The 24,293-nt window shown below is 43.4% G+C and overlaps 1 protein-coding gene and 1 long non-coding RNA gene across 2 annotated transcripts in view; both read right to left on the bottom strand.

Moving 5' to 3' along the window:
* LOC115100013 overlaps positions 1 to 24,293 on the bottom strand; it is a 90,154-nt gene that overhangs the window by 50,621 nt on the left and 15,240 nt on the right. The window contains exons 2-7 of the mRNA XM_029618145.1: positions 23,605 to 23,657; positions 19,988 to 20,039; positions 18,837 to 18,903; positions 17,184 to 17,361; positions 13,607 to 13,658; positions 9,202 to 9,268 (exon numbers count right to left, since the gene is read on the bottom strand). Coding sequence (XP_029474005.1) covers positions 9,202 to 9,268; positions 13,607 to 13,658; positions 17,184 to 17,361; positions 18,837 to 18,903; positions 19,988 to 20,039; positions 23,605 to 23,657 — 469 coding nt within the window. The remainder of the gene's footprint in view (positions 1 to 9,201; positions 9,269 to 13,606; positions 13,659 to 17,183; positions 17,362 to 18,836; positions 18,904 to 19,987; positions 20,040 to 23,604; positions 23,658 to 24,293) is intronic.
* Positions 15,076 to 15,578, bottom strand: LOC115100015. Its single transcript, XR_003858944.1, has 3 exons — positions 15,465 to 15,578; positions 15,322 to 15,373; positions 15,076 to 15,242 (listed from the first exon to the last, which is right to left on the bottom strand). It is a non-coding gene; the product is annotated as an uncharacterized LOC115100015 (long non-coding RNA).

The following is a 24,293-nucleotide window of genomic DNA, read 5'->3' as shown; positions in this document are numbered from 1 at the left end:
TGAGAAGGCTCTGGCCATTTTGGAAGCACATTAATTCCATTTTGGAAGCACATTAATACCATCCTCCAGGATCTGCAGTGGTTTGTGACCGCATTTAAGACAGTCTTCAATGAACCCGACTGGCTGGCCACCGTGAACTCCGACCTCCTACATTTGCGCCAAGGCACCCAGCCTGTAATGGACTACGCCACAGAGTTCTGGACTCTGGCCACCAAACTCAACTGGTGGAAGGTTTGCCTCCATAACATCTTCCTGGAGTGCTTGGCCTCCAGGATAAAGGATGAGCTAGCCGCCCACAAAATTCCGGGATCCCTGGAGGGGATCATTGGCCTCACTGGAAGGATTGACCACCACATTCAACAATGAGCCAGGTAGCTCGTAGGGCCATCACACTGGCTCCACACTTCCAGCGCTCATTATCTCCACCAGTACTTACTTCTTCAGCCCCAGTGCACTTGGATGAACTTATGCAGCTCAATCAGGGGTGCCTCCCATCCGAGGAGAGACTTTGATGACATCAGTTGGGCCTGTGCCTCTATTGTGCCAGCACAAGGAAGTGGCTTGCTCAATGCCCGGTCAATCCAGGAAACCTCAAAGCCTAGGATTAGATGGGGAGATGATCCTCAGCTTCACAACACCCACTCCTCACCTAACACTTCCGGTGACAATCACCATGGATGACCAAGACTTCTCCACCCTAGCTTTGGTAGACTATCTGGTGCTGGGGAAAACTTTCTGATGAAGGTTCTGGTGGATCATCTACAACTTCCCACTGTTCCAAGGAAGACCCCCTTAATTATCTCCTCCTCTATCAGGATATGTTGCCAGGTCAGATCATTCATGTCATTGCACCCTTGACCATGTATACCTGCCTGCTCCACAAGGAACTTATTGTCTGTGGAGACAAAGGCTTTGCTCAGTAGCTGGCAGACCACACTGGGCCTAGCTGCATCGACACTTCTCAGATCTCTCTGTACTTCCTTATCTGCACTAAACACACACTGAGCTTGACTGCGTCAGCATTCCTCAGATCTCTGCACTTCCTTATCTTAGGCTCACAGACAGCCCCCACCTCTTCACGAGGAGGTTGCTTGCTTCACCCAGAAACTGGCACAAGGCTATCACGCGCACAGTATAAGATGTAGTAACCAATAGCAAGGAAGGCATGCATGCAGCATGCAGGCAGCATGCATTAGCACGTAGCAGTATAACCAATAGTATGCTGAATACGCTGTGGAATTCTGTAAACTCTGTATAATAAAAAGAGCACTCAGACTGCATTCGGTGGTGCCTTCCTGAGAACTCTGCCTGACGTGTCTTCTTCCGTGTGTCATCCATCACAACATCTGGTGACCCCTCCAGACGAGAATCCCCCTACTCATCCGGCCGGACGAGCCCAGGTACACCGCAGCAAACTTCGCTCCCACATTCTTGAGTATGGGGGTGGGGGGGGGGGAGGGGCTGTCAACTCAGCAGAAGGTTCATGCAAAAGAGTTGCAGAAAATAGTAAGAAATCATTTCTTTATTACAAAAGGAGAGGTAATTCACGTCAGACTAGGAGATATAGAAAATATGTTGAAAGAAATAGAAAGCCAGTGCCCGTGGTATCCAGAGGCTGGTATTTTGAATATCCAGGACTGGATCAACTTAGGGAATGCCTTGCATGCACCCCCGCGTGCCTCAATAAAACATCTATTGCTTTGGCAAAAATGCACGGAAGCGATAGAAAATCTGGGGACACACAATCACAAGGCACCGTCCCCAACCAAGGCTCCTGTGGCATCCTCCGAGTCCACCTCGGAGGAAGAACCCCAGGAAACCAAAGAAACTGAAATCAAAGAAACTAACCTCCCTCCGCCTTACCCTCAAACCCCTTCACCACCCACAAGCTCCCTGTACCCCTAGCTGCCATTGCCCGAGACAGTCATTGATTCCGCATCACCGATTTGTCCAGATAAATTACCATTACACGACGCCGCTCCACGTAACGAGCTATGCGGTGCGGTCCGCAGGGGTTTCACCAAGAACAAGTGAAAGGAAATCTCACAGAAGAGGAATTATTGGAGGGGCTTCAAGCATTTCCCATTACGGAGGTCCCTAATGACCAGGGTGGGATTCAATATCAATGGTCGGCATTACCGTATAGTATTCTATGGGAACTCCGAAAGAGCATCACAGAAACAGGAATTCATTCCACCTATACTCGAGGGATGTTAGAGGGAATTGTGAATGGCTATAAATTAATTCCCCAGGATTGGAAAGATCTGGCCCGTATGATCCTTACCCCTGCTCAGTATGTGGTTTGGGACTCAGAATTTCAAAGGGAAGCCCTCATAGCTGGAAATACCTCGGGAGGAGCATATATACCTGACCAACTTTACGGGATGGGACAATTTGCAACGCTGGAACAGCAAGCAGTGGGGACGCCTGCCGCTGCCTATCCAGCGATAAATCGCTGTGTGACCAAGGCCTTTAAGAAGGTTCCTGAATCCGGAAAAGCCACAAAATCATTTACGATGACCCGACAGGCAGCCACAGAATCTTACATACAATTTATAGATCGGCTGCAAGAAGCCATTCAGCGTCAGGTAGACAACCCAGAGGCGAGCGCTGAACTAATAAAGAAATTAGCCTTTGAAAATGCAAACGCGGACTGTAGGAAAGCTCTGCAATCCATAGTCAGTAAAATAGACTACACCTTAGCCGACATGCTAAAGGCTTGCATGGACGTAGGTACTCATGCCTTTCAAATGGACGCCCTGGTGAACGCGTTGCACAAAGGTCAATTTCAAAAGCCAAAAGGGACTTGTTTCAATTGCAAAAAACCTGGCCATTTTAAACAACAACGCCATGCCCTGGGAGGGGGAGCATACAAAGGAACCAATTCTGCCGGGGCCTCGAGGTCTCGACCAAAAACGGTCCTGCTTACAGCAGCCATTCCTTCGCTGACTTTTGTCAACAATGGAACATCAAACACATATTTGGCATCCCTTACAACTCCACTGGACAGGCTATTGTGGAGCAAGCCAATCTCACTCTTAAGACAGCTCTTGATAAACACAAACAAAAAGCAGGAAATGCCCCTGGACTCCCCCCAAACAAGACTGGCTGAACAAGGTACTGTTTACCTTAAATCATTTAAATATATCACATTCCAATCACGCCACAGCTGTGGACAATCATTTTGGGAACAGGATTAGCAATCCACAACCATCAGTTTTGTATAGAATGTTACCTAACCCTGTTTGGCATGGCCCCGTCCCCTTGTTAACATGGAGACGAGGATATGCTGCTGTGCTTGCTCCCTCAGGTCCAGACTGGGTTCCGAGTTGTTGCGTTAAACCGTGGAGAGATGGCGTGGCACCACGGCCTGAAAAATCCGATTCCAAACTTCTCCCTGAGTCTTCACAACCCTCAGAAGGACCGGGATCGGGCTTCTCGCCAGCACCATCAGATGACTTGGGGACAAATTAAGGCATTATCCAGCCAATCCACACAGCTCCTGGAACAGCAGGGACTTGAAAAAACTCCAGAGAACCTTTTTGCTTGCTGCATTCTCTTGTTTGAATGCCAATTCATTGACAATTGTGATGTGCATCTTCTTATCTTGCATTCTCCCTCCCGCCATGGCGATCTCTGAACAAGGACTATGGCAAACCAATATGTACATTACCGATGCACAGAACTTATCACAACTATTGAACCAAACAGATTGCTGGGTTTGCATGTACATGCCAACCCATACCAGAGGAGGACTATTGATGCATGCAGTTCCCTTTAACCTATCAGGATGGACTACATACCCGTGGAACAATGGGGTCTTTATAAACTCACCAGTCAATTACACGGTGATGCATTTGGGTAGTAGAATACAAGAGAACGCTACCTTTTGTTGGGAATATAATAATGACAGTATCACAGGACCCAGGGTAGGGAAATACCCATATTACAATCAAACATTCACCCTGCAACACAACATGTTAGAAACAACACCTTCCTTAATGAGGCCATTACTGAACACATGCACAATTTCACAAAATATATGTGTAATTATCAGCTCACAGGGTGCCCTTTTGGACAGGGTTGCTCCACCTCCACAGCCACAGGAGGATTCAATCTGTGTAACCCTATAGCATAAATGGTAAAACAAACCCAAAACAAGTAAAACACATTTACCAATTTGTTGGGAAACATCTGGATGTTGTGTGGACACAGGGCATATATGAGAATCCCTGCAAGATGGACAGGTAGATGTACTCTAGGCTACATAATGCCATCCTTTTATACTACTACCAAACTGCCCAAAGGTAGAATCAGAAACAGGAGAGAGTCAGTTCAAAACCCAATTGGGCGAGGCACAGGCAAGATGGTCTACAGGGGCCTGTTTCCCCCATTAGGGGCAGCACTAAACTACCAAGATTTACTCACCCTTGCCAACTGGACCACAGCCCTATTCAACCTAACAATTAAATCCATAAAACTCCTCACAGAAGAGGTCTCACAAATGAGAGAAGTAGTATTGCATATGCATTGGACATGATCTTAGCCTCAAAGGGAGGCGTATGTGCATTGATTGGTTCACATTGCTGTGTATACATATCTGATTATAAAGCTAACCTCACACACACCATTGAGCAGATGGAGACTCTAATAGCCGATCGCCCTCTATCCGATAATGAACCCCAGTCCCCTTGGGACTGGCTATGGTCCTGGCTCCCCGACATGGCAGGTCTCAGAAAGATAATTCCCATTGTATTACGTTGTATCTTCATTCTAATATGTTGCTGCTGCTGTATTCAATGCTTGCTTGCCCAACCTGGCTAACATACTTATACCTAAAACACAACGTAAAGATTTCCTGTAAAATATAAAAGAAAGGATGAGATGTGGAGACAAAGGCTTTGCTCAGTAGCTGGCAGACCACACTGGGCCTAGCTGCATCGACACTTCTCAGATCTCTCTGTACTTCCTTATCTGCACTAAACACACACTGAGCTTGACTGCATCAGCATTCCTCAGATCTCTGCACTTCCTTATCTTAGGCTCACAGACAGCTCCCACCTCTTCACGAGGAGGTTGCTTGCTTCACCCAGAAACTGGCACAAGGCTATCACGCGCACAGTATAAGATGTAGTAACCAATAGCAATGAAGGCATGCATGCAGCACGCAGGCAGCATGCATTAGCATGTAGCAGTATAACCAATAGTATGCTGAATACGCTGTGGAATTCTGTAAACTCTGTATAATAAAAAGAGCACTCGGACTGCGTTCGGGAGTGCCTTCCCGAGAACTCTGCCTGACGTGTCTTCTTCCGTGTGTCATCCATCACAACAATTGTCTTCCATGTCATAGACCAGACCAGCCATCTCATTGTACTGGGGCTCCCTGGCTCCAGCTGCTTCCCCCCAATTTGACTGGGCTACAAGCAACTTACCCATTGGGAATTGCAATACCACAGTTCATGACTGGAGAGGGTGGAAGACCCTGCTCCACTTGGCCCTGGCTGCCACACTCCCAGGCATCCCTCCACAATACAGTGACTTTGAGGATGTGTTGTCAAAAAAGAAGGCTGAGATATTGCCACCATACAGGGAGTATGACATGCGGAATGGAGTTGCTGCCCAATACCAAACCACCACAGGGCAGAGTATACCCCTTGTCTCTCCCCGAGACCAAGGCATTGTCGGAGTACATCCATGAGAACCTAGACCAGAGCTTCATTCAATGATCCACATCCCCAGCAGGGGCCAACTTCTTCTTTGTGGCCAAAAAGGATGGCTCACTCCAGCCTTGTATTGACTACTGTGGATTAAATGCCATCACCATGAAGGATCGGTATCCTTTACCTTTAATCTTGGAACTCTTTGACTGCCTCCAAGGAGCAAGGATCTTTACAAAATTAAATCTCCGAGGAGCCTACAACTTGATTCGAATTAAATCTGGGGATGAATAGAAGACAAAGTTCAACACTCGAGATGGCCATTATGAGTACTTGGTGATGCCCTTCAGGCTATGTAATGTACCAGCTGTCTTTCAAAAGATAATGAATTAGATTTTCTGAAATCTTCTCTACATCTGTATTGCCGTATATCTCAATGACATCCTCATTTTCTCCAAGGACCTCAGCAACCAGCGCCATGATGTACACCTAATTCTTCAGCAACTTCGTCAGAATAATCTATATGCGAAATTTGAGAAGGGGTTTATCAAAAAAGAGAGCCTCCCCTTCCTGGGGTATATTGTGTCTAGAAAAGGCTTCCATATGGACCCAGAGTAGGTTAAGAGCATCCAGTATTGGCCCCAGCTGGTAGAGCTATGAGCCCTGCACAGATTTCTGGGCTTTGCCAACTATTACCACCACTTCATAGTGAATTATTCAAAGATCATGGCACCTCTCACAGCCCTAGCCCATAAAGGAGCTAACACAAAGGTTTAGCCTCCTGAAGCCATAGCAACCTTTCAAGAACTAAAGGATGCTTTCCTACAGAAATCCTGCTTCATCACCCGGACCCTACACGCTCATTCATAGTAGAAGTGGATGCCTTCACTGTGGGTGTAGGGGGCCGTCCTAAGCCAGTATTCCCCTAAGGGGGTTCTCTAGCCTTGCTCGTTCTTCTCAAATAAGTTCTCACCGGCTGAGCGCAATTACGGTATCAGAGACAGAGAACTCCTCATGATCAAGCTAGAGCTAGAAGAGTGGCATCATTGATTAGAAGGTGTTCAGCACTGCATTACTATCTACACAGATCATAAGAATCTGGAACATCTCCATCATGCCCAAATATTAAATGCACAACAGGCTTGCTGGTCCCTATTCTTTGCATGCTTTGATTTTGAGCTGAGGTATCGTCTGGCTCTCAAAAACATTCTGTCAGATGCCCTCTCATACTTCTTCCAGGCTGAGGACATCACAGAACCTCCTAGGCAAATCATTGACCCAGCCAGGATCCTCCTAGTCACCTCCTTGACCACCCCACCAGGGAAGTCGGTCATTCTCAGTAAACTCAGGTCACCCTGGATGGGTCCAAACACTTGTACTACTTCAACAGTACTATTGGTGGCCTCAAAAGAAGCAAGATGTTAAGGCCTACGTGGATTCTTGCCTCACCTGCACGCAGCAGAAAGTGTGTCTAGGGCTGACCCTGGGGGTTGTTACCTCCATTGCCAGCTCCCAGGGAATCCTGGACACACTTGTCCACTCATTTTATCGTGGGCCTCCCTCTCTCAAACGGTGCCACCGTAATCTGGGAGGTTATTGACTTCTTCTGAAAGATAGAAATGAACATAGAAACATAGAAATGACGGCAGAAAAAGACCAAACGGCCCATCCAGTCTGCCCAGCAAGCTTCGCACTTTTTTTTTTCTCATACTTATCTGTTACTCTTGGCTCTTAGTAACCCTTTGGTTCTATTTCCCTTCCACCCCCACCATTAATGCAAAGAGCAGTGTTGGAGCTGCATCTAAGTGTAATATCTAGCTTAATTAGTTAGGGGTAGTAACCGCCGCAATAAGCAAGGTACAACCATGCCCATTTGTCTACCCAGACTATGCGACTCAGTACCTGTTGGTTGTTGTCTGTATATAGATCCACTTTTCTTCATTCCCCCTGCTGTTGAAGCAGAGAGCTATGCTGGATTTGCACGAAGTATCAGACTGTCTCCCCTGCCGTTGAAGCAGAGAGCTATGCTGGATATGCACGAAGTATCAGACTGTCTCCCCTGCCGTTGAAGCAGAGAGCTATGCTGGATATGCACGAAGTATCAGACTGTCTCCCCTGCTGTTGAAGCAGAGAGCTATGCTGGATATGCATGAAGTATCAGACTGTCTCCCCTGCCGTTGAAGCAGAGAGCTATGCTGGATATGCACGAAGTATCAGACTGTCTCCCCTGCCGTTGAAGCAGAGAGCTATGCTGGATATGCACGAAGTATCAGACTGTCTCCCCTGCCGTTGAAGCAGAGAGCTATGCTGGATATGCACGAAGTATCAGACTGTCTCCCCTGCCGTTGAAGCAGAGAGCTATGCTGGATATGCACGAAGTATCAGACTGCCTCCCCTGCCGTTGAAGCAGAGAGCTATGCTGGATATGCACGAAGTATCCGACTGCCTCCCCTGCCATTGAAGCAGAGAGCTATGCTGGATATGCACGTAGTATCAGACTTTCTCCCCTGCCGTTGAAGCAGAGAGCTATGCTGGTTATGCATTGAAAGTGAAGTATCAGGCTTATTTGGTTTGGGGTAGTAACCGCCGAAACAAGCAAGCTACTCCCCGCTTTTTGTGAATTCAAATCTTTTTCCACATTTCCTCTTGCCATTGAAGCTTGGAGCAATGTTGGAGTTGCATTAATCGTGTGTATGTTTATTGAATAAGGGTATGATCTCCAGGTAGTAGCCGTCATTCCCGCGAGCCACCCGCTCTTCATTCACGACCTCTAGACTTTATGGATCCACAGTGTTTATCCCACGCCCCTTTGAAGTCCTTCACATTTCTGGTCTTCACCACTTCCTCCGGAAGGGCATTCCAGGCATCCACCACCCTCTCCGTGAAGCTTCACTCCAGGGAGGAAGACTCAGAACTAATGTCTTCCTCCTGACAGAAATACTTCCTCCTGACAGAAATACTTCCTGACATTAGTTCTGAGTCTTCCTCCCTGGAGCTTCACTCCAGATGACTCACTTTGTCCCTCTCCTGGGTCTCCCTCCTGCCCCACCGTTAGAAGCCTGTTTATGCTTCATGTCTTCCGCTTACACGGACTACCTAAGTACATTTTATCAGACTGGGGTATCAGTTCACGGCCAAATACTGGCGTTCACTATGTAAAAGATTTGATATCACCTTGGACTTCATGAGTTTTCTACCACCTGCATAAGAATGGTCAGTCCAAGCATACCAACTGAATGCTCAAAACCTTCCTCTGGGCCTATGCCAAAGAATGCCAGGATAATTGGGCTTCCCTTCTTCCTTGGACAGAATTTTCTTACAATTCTCATGTCTCTAGCTCTACCGGGTCTTCTCCATTCCAAGTGGTCTACAGCAAACAACCCTTGCTGCCTCTACCTCTCCCCGTAGTTGTACATTCACCAGCAGCTCAGCTGGCCACCCAGGAACTCCATGATCTCTGGACCCACATCAACAGCCTCCTTCAAAAAGCAGCCCAAAGAGCCAAGAAAGTTATAATACTCAGGTATGCTTTAAAACTTACATCAGTGTAGATGTCTGTTCCCCACACATATATATTCTGAGACAGACATCCAGCTGGGCAAGAAACTCTAAAATATAAGAAAGAATTAAATAATAATTAGGGATGTGCATTGATTTTTTTTCGGGTCGTTTTTAAAACGGTTCAGAGGGTGTTTATTTTGGGTTTCCCCTAATTTCAGAGTTAGTGTGCACTAACAGGACTGGAGAGAGAGAAGCAGCCTGATGTGTGTGGAGGGTAACCTGTCACCCCATACAGTTACCCTCAGTCACCCCCTCACACCACTCACCACTCCAACAAGTCTCTCTCCCACCTGTCATCCCAGTCACTTCCCCTCTCACTAGTCCCACCCCATACCAAGAGGCTATCTCTCTCTCACCAGTCACTACCCCAAGCAGTCTCTCTCTCACCTGTCACCCCCATATAGTCACCCCAGTTACTCCTCCTCTCACTAGTCCCACCCCATACACAACAGGCTGTCTCTCTCTCACCAATAACTACCCCAAGAAGTCTCTCTCTCACCTGTCACCCCCATACAGTCACTCCAGTAACTCCCACTCTCAAAAGTCACCCCCTAATACTAGGCTGCCTCTCTCTCACTAGTCACCACCTCAACCAGTCTCTCTCCCCCACCTGACACACCATACAGTCACCCCAGTCACTCTCCCTCTCACCAGTCTCACCCCACATACGAGGCTGCCTATCTCTCACCAGTCAGCACCCCAACCAGTCTCTCTCCTATCTGTCACCCCATACAGTCACCCCATTCACCCCTCACCACTCCAATCAGTCTCTCTCTCATCTGTCACCCCATATAGCAACCCCAATCACTCCCCCTCTCACCAGTCACCCCCATATAGACCAGGCTGTCTCTCTCTCACCAGTCACCACCCCAACCAGACTTTTACTCATCCGCCACTTCATACATTCACCCCAGTTACTTCCCCTCTCACCAGTCACCCCCACACACAGCAGGTTGCTTCTCTCACCAGCCACCACCCCAACCAGACTCTCACCCACCCACCACTTCATACATTCACCCCAGTTACTTCCCCTCTCACCAGTCACCCCCACACACACACCAGGCTGCCTCTCTCTCACCAGTCACCACCCCAACCATTCTCTCTCCTATCTATCACTCCACACAGTCACCCCAGTCACTTCCCCTCTTACCAGTCACTCCACATACAGCAGGCTACCTCTCTCTCAAATCAGCACTCCAACCATTCTCTCTCCTATTTGTCACCCCATACAGTCACCTCATTCACCCCTCTCACCATTCACCAATCCAATCAGTTTCTGTCCCCCCTGTCCCCCCTGTCACCCCATAGCTTTTAATTGTACATAAGTGCACATGCCTCCTTTATACTGTAAATAAGTTCATATGCTAAGTTCATAAGTGCACACGCCTCCTTAACATTGTTTATGCATATAGAAACTTAACATGGATAATCAAATTCCCTTTCGTTCAACAAAGTTGTATCTCTGCTCGTTGACTCTCTCTCCTTGTACTTTCGTATGTTATCCAGTATCGTATATTATCCAATTATCTTCCAGTTAGCCCTCTATCCTCGTTCATTGTAATTTCCTTTCTCAGTTATTTGTGAACCGACATGATGTGTCCTACGAATGCTGGTATATAAAAAGTGTTAAATAAATATATAAATAAATAAATAAATAAATATAGCCACCCCAGTCACTTCCTCTCTATCCAGTCACCCCCACGCACATCAGGTTGCCTCTCTCTCATCAGTCACCACCCCAACCAGACTCTTTCCCATCTACCACATTCACCCCAGTCACTTCCCATCTCAACAGTTACCACCCCCACACACAAACACACATTCAGATACCAGGGGAGTTAAAAGTATGCATGTACCAAAATGCCAGGGCCCCTTTCCTAAAATACAAAGGGATTGGAAAATTCAAAAAATGCATTTGCATTACAAGCTTTTGCTGACTAGAACTTGATGGTATTGTTGCGAGCGTGGGAGAGCGGTCGCTTGCTTGAGAGAGTGTGCTTTTAGGCCACATCACAACCCCAGAGGAAGACACCGGGGTAAACGCTGTGGCAGGTGAGACGTATCCGAGCACGGGCAGACCGGCTGAAGACTTTGAGCACTCGGACCTCTGCCGACCTGAAGGCACCAAGAGGAGACCCAGCAACGAAATGCTGGTCTCTGGGATAGCCCTCCAGCCTCTCGATAGTTCTTTCGGACCTGCCACATGGGAACAGCAAGTACATCAGGACGGACAGAGGTCGAGGACAGAAGATGACTCTGGAACAAGGACAAGACATGGCAAAGGCACTTGGAAACTTGGACAAGACGAAGGCACTTGGAGACTTGGAGTAGGCGAGACGCAGGGACTGAAGAGTCAGACAAGGCACTGCCCCTCAGTGCACCCTACACAGCCCCCCATGGGCTGGTCGCGGACCACACTGTCCCACTGCACACCCTACACAACCTGGACAGGCTGGTTGCAGACCACACAGAGAGCTGGACAAGCTCAGGGCTGGAACTCAGGAAGGGAGAGAAATCTGGGCGGCCATTGGAAAGAGGATCCAGACCGGAATAGGGCTCCAAAGACCGGGAACAGGACTTAGGTTCAGATTCAGATTCAAGAATTCGGGTTCAGATTCAGATTTGGATTCAGGCTTAAAACTCAAGGGTGGTCTTCTGGAGATTGGATCCGGTGGTGAGGAACAAGGCTGGAACACCAGGACCCAGAAATTGAGGGAACAGGAACATCTGGATGCAGGAACCAAAGAGACTGGAACATTTGGATGCAGGAACAGACAAGGACACAGGATCCGTCAAGAGACTAGGAACACACAACAAAGACAATGGAGCTCTCATGAAGACCTAGGAGAAGCAGAGATGGACCTCAGGGACCTCCTGGAGAGATGAGCTGGATCAAGGAATCCAGGAGCAGGCAGCTCCTTGTGAAGGCCCAGAGGAGCTGGCAAAGAGCCCTTATATAGGGTTTAGGATGTGATGAAGAATGACATCATCAGATCGGGCCGCGGGGCTTTTCCCGTCGCTGGTCCTTTAAATATAGAGGAGAAGCACGCACGCCTATGCTGGAGCCGGTGCCAGGATGGAAACGGCAGCTTCGGCGGCGACCCTGCTGCGGGGTGGAGAAAATAGCGGCAGCACTGCAAGCCGTGAAGAGCAGAGGACCTGGTGGCAAGGCTGGCGGCTCAGGGCCACAAATAAGTGCAACAGCGGCACCTAGCCAGGAAGAGGAAGTGTCGGCGGCACTCCTGCCACAAGGAAAACAGCAGCGTCAGCAGGACCCGGTCCGCAGAGGAGGAGAGCGGCAGCAGCACTCCTGCCGCGAGAAGGATGGCAGTGGCAGCAGCACAGGGGCCGCGATGAGGAAGTTGGTGGCAGCACTTCTGTCACAAAGAGAGGCAGCAGTGTCAGGCCGGCGAGAAAGGTGAGAGGCTGCTCGCAGACCTGCTCGCGAGCAGCATCACAACAGGTATTAAATACTTATTACATCAATTGTTTGTTTACGTTTGTTACCAGGCACTGGCCATCCCCCCACAAATACCACCTTGCAACCTTGGCATAACAAACAAGTAACTATGGGAATGTATAACCTTAACTAACTAACAAACTGCTCTCCCAATTGACACTTTTTGACTGATTGCTAACATTTTCAGTTAGTGCGCACTAAGTCCCATTAGTGTACACTAAGTCCCGTAACTATAGTTAGTGCACACTAACATCCGGTTAGTGCGCACTAACACGAAATACTAATTTTATAAAATTTTGTCTTTTTTTTTTTGTTTTGTGGCGCTCCCAAAAAGAGACGAAATTGACAATTTCGTTGCCATTATCTATTTCGTTCAAAACGAATGCACATCGCTATTAAATATAGAAAAGTCAGTTCATCAGGCATTTTCTTGGAGAGGACAGAATAAAATAAGAAGAGGTAAAAATATATGAGAGTGTTTGCTTAGAAATGTGATTTAGATACAAAATCAATGCAGAAATATTCTCCTTTGTCATTGCAAAGATCGATTTTTAGTCAAGTTGATAGATAATCAGTTGAGATCAAAGAAAAGAGGATAAATGTTTTTACAGTTAAGGTGAGGGTGAAGGAAGAAGTTGAAAGTGTAACTGATCTTTATCCGAAATATTTTACCACTGGATAGAAAAAAGAAGATATCAATTTTAGTGAAATCTCTCTGTAAATATTTTATCACTTTTATCATTTTTATCATTTTTCATTTTATCATTTTTATCATTTTATCTGTAAATATTTTATCAAGGTATATCTTTTCCCTATCTAAGGAATGAATGATAATCCTGATTTTGAGTTCTACAGATTTAGTAAAAAAACAAAACAAAACAGACTAGTCCTCTGGTGTGAAGAGGGATTTCTTAGTGATACTCACTGAGTTATAGATGCGCTTAATTGTCTTGCTTGTGTAGAACACTGAATAGGAACTGAAAGAAAGAAAGAAAAGAAAATTTATATAGTACTAATGTCCTGTTTGCTTCAGAACTGTCTTCTGAACAGCTTAGAATAGAACAATGATCTATGTATATTGTGCAGGATAACAAAATTATACATAAGAAGTAGGATTACAACACTTCTATTGGTTCAAAATTATTTTCGATTAATCAACAGTTTTGGTATTATGAGGAGAATTTTCAAGCTATTTAAAGGCATAAAACATGGGTATATGTGCTTAAATGGCTTTCTATAAATGAGCTGGGGTTTTTTTCATATGGAAGTATGCACATAACCCAATTTTACACAAACTGTTATGCTTATCAAAAAAGTGTTTCATGGAATTTAAATTTTATGTGCAGAATTTGATGTTAAAATGTATGCACAGAGATTCACACGTGCAGGGAGCATGCTGGAATGAGCATGTATAACTTTGTGAGGATCAGTTTTTGTGTGTACTTATGCAGAATTTTCAAAACAATCTTCAATGAATAAGTTTACTTTGACAATTGGTCTAAGTTATGCATTTAGCTGCGATGTTATAAAATTATGATCCCTATATGGATCTCCCCCACAATTCCTCTGAATCTTTAGGGACAGAGATTCAAAGAATTGCTTGCAAGAATGTTGCATACTATCTTTCCGTATTAGATTGGTCTATACTGACTGCGATGTTGCAAATCACATCATTTCCTGCTTGATTCAATCAGATTCTATAGTTGAAAAAGTCATTTGAGACATGGTTTCCAACATGGCTGCCCCCACAGGATCTGAGGAAGAGCTTACACTATTTGTTAAAAATGAAAATGAAAGGGAGATCAATATTCAGAAATGTGGCAAGCAGACATGTTTTCTGGCTGAAATTAGTCACATAACCTTTCAGGGATATTAAGCTGGAGAAGTCTGCCCTTGAATATACTCGTCAATTTCTCCAGATATCCTTACCCAGATAATTAAACCTAACCTTCTATATACTGAATATAGCCAGATATATTTAACGGCTTCCAGGTAAGGTTAGCCAGATAAGTTTAGCTATACCTGGCTATTCAGGTATAGTTAAACTTAAAAGCCAACATTATGGGTCTTTAGACCCAATTTCCCAGCCCCCCCAAAAAAATACTTTAAGGAATATGCAAGCTATTAATTTATATTTATTCAAAAGACTTATAGCCTGCTGAAATATAATTCTCAAAATTATAGAGATTCTGCTATATAAAATATAAAAGGGTTAATTCTAATTTTATAGTGACCTCATATAGCGTGCCCAGAGGCTACTGGCTTTTTGAATAAAATTCTAGAGAGTGCTAGGACTTTTTAATCATTGGTCACTGAAAATGCATTAAAGATTCTTCAATACAAAGCTATCATGCAATGCACTTATCTGAAAAATAAGTTGAAGTCCACCTTCTAGTCCAATTTTCCAGTATTGGCAGTCAATACATAATCCACAATCAGGTTGGGCCGGGCTTTGTAATGAAATATCCTGTTCTATCAGACACTGCAATGTTTTGGAGGACACTCCTTCTTCAGGGAAACAAAAAATGCTTGATGCCGGCGAAATGAGAGTTGTGGACAACCTATAAGATGTGCATCAATTAAACCCCTTAAAGAACACATTTTAATGTTATGGTGCTAGAGATTCGGAAAAACACTTACTTAATTTAGGCGATGTGGTCAATGCGCTGTTAAGATGAAAACATCAAAAACACTGAAAGAGGAAAATAGCCGCAGCCTTAAGTAAGCACTCTATAAAGCATTATTCATTATGCTGTTATTTAAACACTCCAACTCAAACTTACATGCGCGGTGAAAAGGTCTACCTGCTGCCTCAAAGTGATAGGCCTGTCATTGACAAACGGCCACTGTAAACGCTGCCATTTTAAAGGGGGATTCCACCAGCCTCTGAGAATGACAGCCGGATATGACATCAATGCTGGAGAAGCGTATGTAAGTTTGAGTTGGAGTATTTAAATAACAGCATAATGAATAATGCTTTATAGAGTACTTACTTAAGGCTGCGGCTATTTTCCTCTTTCAGTGTTTTTGATGTTTTCGTCTTAACAGCGCATTGACCACATCGCCTAAATTAAGTAAGTGTTTTTCCAAATCTCTAGCACCATAACATTAAAATGTGTTCTTTAAAGGGTTTAATTGATGCACATCTTATAGGTTGTTCACAACTCTCATTTTGCCGACATCAAGCATTTTTTGTTTCCCTGAAGAAGGAGTGTCCTCCAAAACATTGCAGTGTCGGATAGAGCAGGATATTTCATTACAAAGCCCGGCCCAACCTAATTGTGGACTATGTATTGACTGCCAATACTGGAAAATTGGACTAGAAGGTGGTCTTCCACCTATTTTTAAGATAAGTGATATCTTCGTATTGAAGAATCTTTAACGCATTTACAGTGACCAATGATTAAAAAGGCCTAGCGCTCTCTAGAGCTTTATTCAAAAAGCCAGTAGCCTCTGGGCACGCTATATGAGGTCACTATAAAATTAGAATTAACCCTTTTATATTTTATATAGCAGGATCTCTGTAATTTTGCTATTTATTTTTTCCAAGCTATTTGGGTCATTTTGTGATTTTTGGAAATATAATTCTCAGCACCTGACTCTTCTGCCAACCCCCTAAACCACAAAATTAAAAAAGAAAAAATGTAGCCATGGCGACCTGAGACCGTCTTACCTCTACGATATTTAATACAAAGTCCTTGATTCCCCTCATGTGCCACACCCGTAACTTCTTCCTGACCCCCATCCTGTATCCTACCAAACTCTAGCTGTGAGCGCGGTACGTTTTTTGGAACTCCTGGCTGCGTATGCTAACAACATTGCTGTCAGAGCAAGCTCTGGAACTCTTCCAATAGAGGCCAAACTAGCCACAGTATTCTGCTGTTCTGCCATCCACTCAAAGCCTGGCTTTTTCACAAGGCCTGCCCCTCCTTGTTGGCCTCTCACTCATGTGAACTGCAGTCCTTTCCTTAGATCACCATTCCTTACCCTTGCTGTATATTTATGCTATCAAAGTTTCCCATGTCATATAGAATACTGTCATGTATGATATACAGACTGGTATCTTTCAATGTATAACTTATGACTTCCTGCAACTCCTTCTTTCAACATTTCGAACTATATTATGTTGATTTCTCTGTCTTGCAATTTGCAAAGTGCTCATGCAGAACATTTTTGAAAAGGTTCAATTTTTATTCAGCATTCCCCCCACTATCCATCTCTCTTCATCATATCATCCCTATACTGTATTTTGCTTACTCTGCCCTTTCTGTTCTGCAGAATTAATCCTCCCAGCTGTCTTGATGTTTTTGTACTGCTTTTAAAGACTAATGTCTTCTTTCAGTCTCCTCAGCAATACAAATCACTCAATGTGTTGTATCTCCCTCATGCATATAATTCACATTTTAATCCTGTACCTTGCTCTAAGTACTCCAGTAGATGAGTAAGTAATAAAACCTAGTAATAAATAAGTAAACAAATAAATACATCAAGAATTATCTTACAGACTTTAATGCGAGATACTACAAAGGACCCGGGCCAGGCTCCATAGCTGCTTGTTGTTATCCCATTCCTTGTGGTTCCCTGGTAGCTGTTTTGTCCTGGCCTTTTCTCCACGGTCACCTGTCCTCCAGCATCGGTGAGTATTCCAGCATGAGCGGCAGCGCGGCAAATTGAGGAATCCTAGATAGAAAGAAAAGATTGAAAGCAAAATTACATTTGGTTGTTTAAAAAGTGCATAGCCTGCCTATTTCAGGAAGTGTAATTCTCATTCTATTACATTAATTGATAATCAATGTGATTTTGAGATTCTTTACCAAAGTATAATATAGGAGTTGAACAAAGAATCTATGAGACAAAAGGGTAGTAACATTATTGGAGAATGAGCATTGATCGCAGTTTACAAAATTATCCATGTTGAAAATATGTCAGGTCAAGAAGGATAAATTAAAATGTAATAGAAAGCTACTATTCTTTTATTTTTTCAAATAATTTTCTTTATTATAGTGAGACATTTGCACAGAACTTGCATCAATGCAACATATTACACACAGCTTAAAAAAACCTCAAACTAAAATGACATAATAAGATGAAATATGTTTACATCTCAGCACAAAGTTTTTATTATAATCCCCAGATGCCCACCAAACATTGCCACTCACACCAGCCACCCCATTCACCTCACATATATAAGCATACATACGCAGTAATACCTCAACTGCAGTGTTCCTGGAAACCACACACCATTAGTTTCAGAATAGCTGACCTATTATATACAGCATCTCAGTTTTTTCCGCAATGAAAAATAACCTTTTAAAAGTTGCAAAGACTTAGGTTTGTCAATGTCCTTCTTTTGCAATGATACCAACAGGGAGAAATTTGGCAACAAATTCTTCCAGCATTTAACAGCTGGCGCCTCCTCGTCTTTCCAGGAGGAAAGGATTTACTTTTATTCTGCTTTGGAGTTCTGAAACTATGGACAAAAGACAATGCACTGGATCTGCCCGTAAAGGTGAATTTTAAAAGCCAGTCGGGGGCATCAGTTAGGGGATGTGCGCACCAAGTCGGGTTTGTGTGTGCTGACTGAATTTTAAAAGCTGCCCAGACGCGTGCATATCTTTTGCTGCACGCACGATTCAAATGTTTTCAAAAAGGGGCGGGCATGGCCGTGGTCTGGGCAGGACATGGGTATTTGGGGGCATGGCCAAGAGATGTGCGCCTAAATATTTAAATGCCTGGGCACGTGACATATCCCCTGCTGCATAAATGTACTTCTACTACGGAAGAGGTGTAAGTTAAAAAATAAAAATAAAAACCATTTCCCAGAGTTTTAAACCATCTGGGAAACTGGGGTGGGGGTGGATTTAACTGTTAACTGGGCAAACTAGTGGATGAACTAGTGAAACTGGCAATGCCATGGACGTGTGCCCCTTTTAAAATTCACCAGCTTTAACGGTAGAAGTGAGATTTACATTCCTAGGTGCTTGCCCACTTAAAATTAGGCACACATGTGCCCGGTCAGGCTATTTTATATATAGGCGTGCAAGTTATAAAATGACCGCGTATGTGGGCGCTCGCCGACTCACATGTGCCAAAGTGTGCTCGTGTGCCGGTTTGAATGTTACATTCATATTACTCTGGTATGCTTTAAAACTTACATCAGTGTAGGTGTCTGTTCCCCACACATTTCTGTTCTGTGACAGACATCCAGCTGGGCAAGAAACGCTAAAATGTAAGAGACAATTAAATATAGAAAAGTCAGTTCATCAGGCATTTTTGGGAGAGGACAGAATGAAATAGAGGTAGATTTTAAAAGCCACGCGTGCGCTTTCATGTGCGCACGGTTCCCGGCGCCCACACATGGACACGCCGATTTTATAACATGCGCACATCACTGCGTGCATGTTATAAAATACGATACCCACGCGCATGTGCGGGTGGTTTGCAACTCGAACATGAGGGGTGATTTAAAAAGAAAAAAACGCACGCCAACGCAAACGGCTTAGGGAGGGAACTTCCCTAACCCCCTAACTACTCTGCCTCCCTTTTCCCCTCTCCTCCCTGATCCCTAAAACCCCTCTTCCTACCTTTTTTCTTATTTTGAAACTTTCTGCATCTTACAAGATGAAGTAAGTTCCGTGCGCCAGCTTGCTGCCGGCACAAGCTTTCCCAGGACAGGGCCTAATGGCCGCTGTCCTGGCCACCCCCACAACACCCCGTCCTACCCCTGGAGACCCCACCCTGGCTCACCCCTTTTACTGAGCACAGCACTTCTGTGCATACATGGGGATACATGCATGGCCTAGGCCGTTTTTAAAATGTGCTCGGCGCGCTCATGGTCTGGCCACCTGCATAGCCCCTGGTTTTTGCATGCACCGGGCTTTTCAAATTTGGCCTATAGAGAAGAGGTAAAAATATATGAGAATATTTGGTCAGAAATGTGATTGGGATACAAAAGCAATAAAGAAATATTCACCTTTGTCATTGGAAAGATCGATAGGTAGACACTCAAAGCTGAGATCAAAGTACAGAGGAGGGATGTTTTTACAATTAAAGTGAGGGTGAAGGAAGAAGTTGAAAGTGTAACTGATCTTTATCAGAAATATTTTATCACTGGATAGAAAAATGAAGATATCGATTTTGGTGAAATCTCTCCGTAAATATTTTATCATATTCATCCAAGTACATCTTTTCCTTGCCTAAGAAATTAGTAATAATCCTGATTTTGAGGTCTACAGATCTAGTAAAAAAAAAGAAAATGGAGAGATTAGTCCTCAGATGTGCAGAGGGATTTCTTGGTGATACTCACCGGGTTACAGATGTGTTTAACTGTCTTGCTTGTGTAGAACACTGAATAGGAACTGAATGAAAGAAAGAAAAGAAAATTTATATAGTACTAATGTCCTGTTTGCTTCAGAACCGTCTTCTGAACAGCTTAAAATAAAACGATGATGCATGTGTATGCTTAGTATAACAAAACTACACATAAGAAGTAGGATTACAACATTTCTATTAATTCAATATTATTCTCTTAGTTAACAGTTTTGGAATTATGGAGTCATTTACAGGCATAAAACATGGGTGTATGTGCTTAAATAGCTTTCTATAAATGAGCCGGGTCATGTAAATGTAAGCACATAACCCAATTTTACATATACTTTTATGCTTACAAAAAAGGCATTTTAATGCGGTTCAGTTGGAGTTTGAATTTTATGTACAGAATTTTATTTTAAAATGTACGCACAGAGATTCACATGCGCAAGGAACATGCTGGAATGAGCATTTATAACTTTGTGAGGGTGAGTTTGTGTGTGTACCTTTGCAGAATTTTCTTTTTTTTAATTATATTTTTATTAAACTTTTCATTTTTCAAAAGATATACACAGCATTGTATCCTTAATATATAAGTAGTTAACATTCTTCAATATTAACAACATTATACAGTCTGTGATGTCTAGAAATATACTTCACAAGCAATTACAGAAACTGGTTGTTAGAAAATAGAGCAGGAAAAAGCAATAATATTTCAAATAGGAAATTGTGTCTGATCCATATCTAATTCTACCCCCCATATTATACTAAGGAGATATTATGGGGTTAGGAGTCAAGGAAGGTACGCAGCTGGTCAACTTGATTAAAAATATATCTATTATTCTGATATAAGACAATACATCTACAAGGGAAGCGTAAGATAAACTTAGCTCCTCGTTGTATAACTTTTTCTCTTAATGTTAGGAACTCTTTTCTTCTAAGTTGAGTGTTTAAAGATACATCAGGAAAAATCCTAATTGGATAGCCATGAAAATTTAAACTCTGATATTTAAAGTATAATCTAAGAATAACATCTCTTTGTGAGATATCTACAAGTTGAACTATTAATGTAGCTCGTGATTTTATTTCTGTATCTGAAGATTTCTCTAAGAACTCTGACAAATTTATATCCTCCTTTAACTCTTCTTGATTCTGTTCCCTTACATCAATACTCCCTTTAGTTTGAGTGGTATAATATATCCTGGATATCGCTGGTAAGGTTGCATCAGTGTATTTCAGGATATTTATTAAATAACACCTAAATAATTCCCGAGGAGATAGTAAATGGGTTTTGGGAAAGTTCAAAATTCTCAAATTGGTTCTTCTAATTTGATTTTCTAATTGTTCCAATTTGTCTGCATGGATTTTTTCTGATTTAATTAGATTTAGTTGAATTTTTTCCATCTCTCCAGTTTTTATACCTAAACTATTCACTGAACTCTCTATCTTCTCTGTTTTTGTTTGTAAGATTTTATTATTACTCAATCCTTCTTGAACTAATTTGGCTAAGTCATTAATTGATTTCTGCATAGAGAAAATCATACCACCAATCTCTTCCAATGTAAATTTTGTAGGAATAATTACAGGGATTCCGGCCATTACCCTCCCTTGCCCTCCCTCCATCCCCTTCTCCTTAGGGATCGTCACGGTACTCAGTTCCTCTCTTTGATTTTCCAGACCCTGAAACCCAGAGGCTGAGGGTGAGTGACATAAAATTCTTGCCACCCCTTGATCGATAGACCTTTGCAGAATTTTCTAAGCAATCTGGAATGTATAGGTTCACTTTGAAAATTGACAGACTGCAATGTTGCAAATCACATCACGTTCTGCTTGATCCAATCAAATTCTATATTTGAAGATGTCATTTTTGTCATGGTTTCCAACATGGCTGCTCCTACAGGCTCTGGTGGATTCAATAGGAATAGTTTACTATTTGCTAAAAATTAATTTGAAAAAGAGGTCAATATTCAGAAAAGTGGTGAGCAGACATCTTTTTGGCTAAAGTTAAACAGATAATTTTTTACAGATATTAAGTTGGAGAAATCTTCCTCTGAATATACTCCCCTAAGTTTATCTGGGTAACCTTTCCCAGATAATTTAAATCTAACTGGTTATATTTTTTTATATAATCTGCTATATCCAGGAAGGGTTAACCAGATAGATTTAATTATATTTGGCTATCCATAATACTACTGGGTAACTGAAAACCCAACTTTTTGGATCTTTAGACCCCAAATCTCAGCCTCCGCCCCCCTAAAAAAAATACTTTAAGGAATGTGTTGCCTTTTTAAAAAAATTTTATTTAAAACACTTATAGCTCCATACTGACCGGGAAATCCAAGATGGTCGCGTAGAGTAACTGCTGGACGCTGTGGGCCCAGAAAGGGAATGGTGAATAAAACGGAAAATGTCATAATGCCTCTGTATCGCTTCATGGTAAGACCGCACCTTGAATACTGTGTACAATTCTGGTCGCCGCATCTCAAAAAAGATATAATTGCGATGGAGAAAGTACAGAGAAGGGCTACCAAAATGATAAGGGGAATGGAACAACTCCCCTATGAGGAAAGACTAAAGAGGTTAGGACTTTTCAGCTTGGAGAAGAGATGGCTGAGGGGGGATATGATAGAGATGTTTAAAATCATGAGAGGTCTAGCACGAGTAGATGTGAATCTGTTATTTACTCTTTCGGATAGTAGAAAGACTAGGGGGCACTCCATGAAGTTAGCATGGGGCACATTTAAAACTAATCAGAGAAAGTTCTTTTTTACTCAATGCACAATTAAACTCTGGAATTTGTTGCCAGAGGATGTGGTTAGTGCAGTTAGTATAGCGGTGTTTAAAAAAGGATTGGATAAGTTCTTGGAGGAGAAGTCCATTACCTGCTATTAAGTTCACTTAGAGAATAGCCACTGCCATTAGCAATGGTAACATGGAATAGACTTAGTTTTTGGGTACTTGCCAGGTTCTTATGGCCTGGATTGGCCACTGTTGGAAACAGGATGCTGGGCTTGATGGACCCTTGGTCTGACCCAATATGGCATTTTCTTATGTTCTTATGTTCCTGCTCAAAATTACCTGTTTCTAAGCGAAATGACTCATACAACCAGGAAAAGACGGGCGAAAGAAAGAGCTTTCCCTGGAGCAATTCCAGATCCCGTCCTGACCAGCCCGATGGACTCCCATGTTATTCAAGGAGGGCTGATATTGGCTAACAAGTCGCATCGGGGAGGAACTCTAGCGAGCGAGCAGAGTCTCTCGCCGGACTCAGACATCTCACTTGTTAAAAGCTGGGTAAGCATATACCAGCTTTTAACAATAAATATTGTTTTTGGTTAAGACATTTTTGGAGGCAGATTGATATCAATTGAATATTGAACACACCCCTTTTCTATGGGTTTTTTAAAAATGACAACAAACAATATTTCAAACCTGCATTTGAGACATCATCATTAAAAATACCTTATTTGGACCTACATATAGTCATTTAATGCGTGACAACATAACAGTGACGTGTCTGGGACTCTTACAGAAGTGAGTGATATGAATCATTGCATTTGGTGCATCATTACTTGCAAATTCCAGACTTTGTTCAGTGATACCCTGCACACTTACCTGACTCTCCAAGTGGCAGAAATGCCAACAGCATTACAAAGAGTAGCAGCATCCTACAAAAAGGAACATTTGTCAGTGTAACTGCAGCAAAGTCAGTATGAATGAAGCGTGCGCTTTACTTTTCATTGACTCCATGGCCAACACAACTGTGTGTACCAACAGGGTCAACCCCATGGCTTAATGGCAAGAACACTGTACGATCAAGCAAGATATGACATTTTGATTCCCAGGCCTGGATTCCTCTCCAAGGGCTGGCTGGAACTTGCTGGAGTTTGCTGGGGCTGGAGATACTGTTAAGGAGGTAGACACAGCCCCTGGAGGGAGAGAACCTCTGTTGTAGCACCTGGCCAAAGTACTGTCACTGCAGTGGATGTGCTAGATCAGTGGTATTCTCTGATGATCCTTAAGGACCACAAATGAGTTGGGTTTTCAGGATATTCCTAACGACTATGCATGAGAGAAATTTGTATACACACTACATCAACTGTGCACAAATCTTTCTTATGCATACTCATAAGGTATATCCTGAAAACCGGTCATGTTTGCAGCTCTTGAGAATTGCAGGGAATACCACTGGGCTAGAGAGAGGGGCTGGGGCTAAAACTGAGGCCAAAAAATTATGGGTAGTTATGTGGCATCCGCAGTTTCAATTGAGCTGCAGGCCTAAAGGAGTAGAAGGAAACTGCTGT

Source organism: Rhinatrema bivittatum, chromosome 10 (assembly GCF_901001135.1).
Source record: "Rhinatrema bivittatum chromosome 10, aRhiBiv1.1, whole genome shotgun sequence".
NCBI classification, from domain to species: domain Eukaryota; kingdom Metazoa; phylum Chordata; class Amphibia; order Gymnophiona; family Rhinatrematidae; genus Rhinatrema; species Rhinatrema bivittatum.
This window is presented reverse-complemented; position numbering and strand designations above follow the sequence as displayed.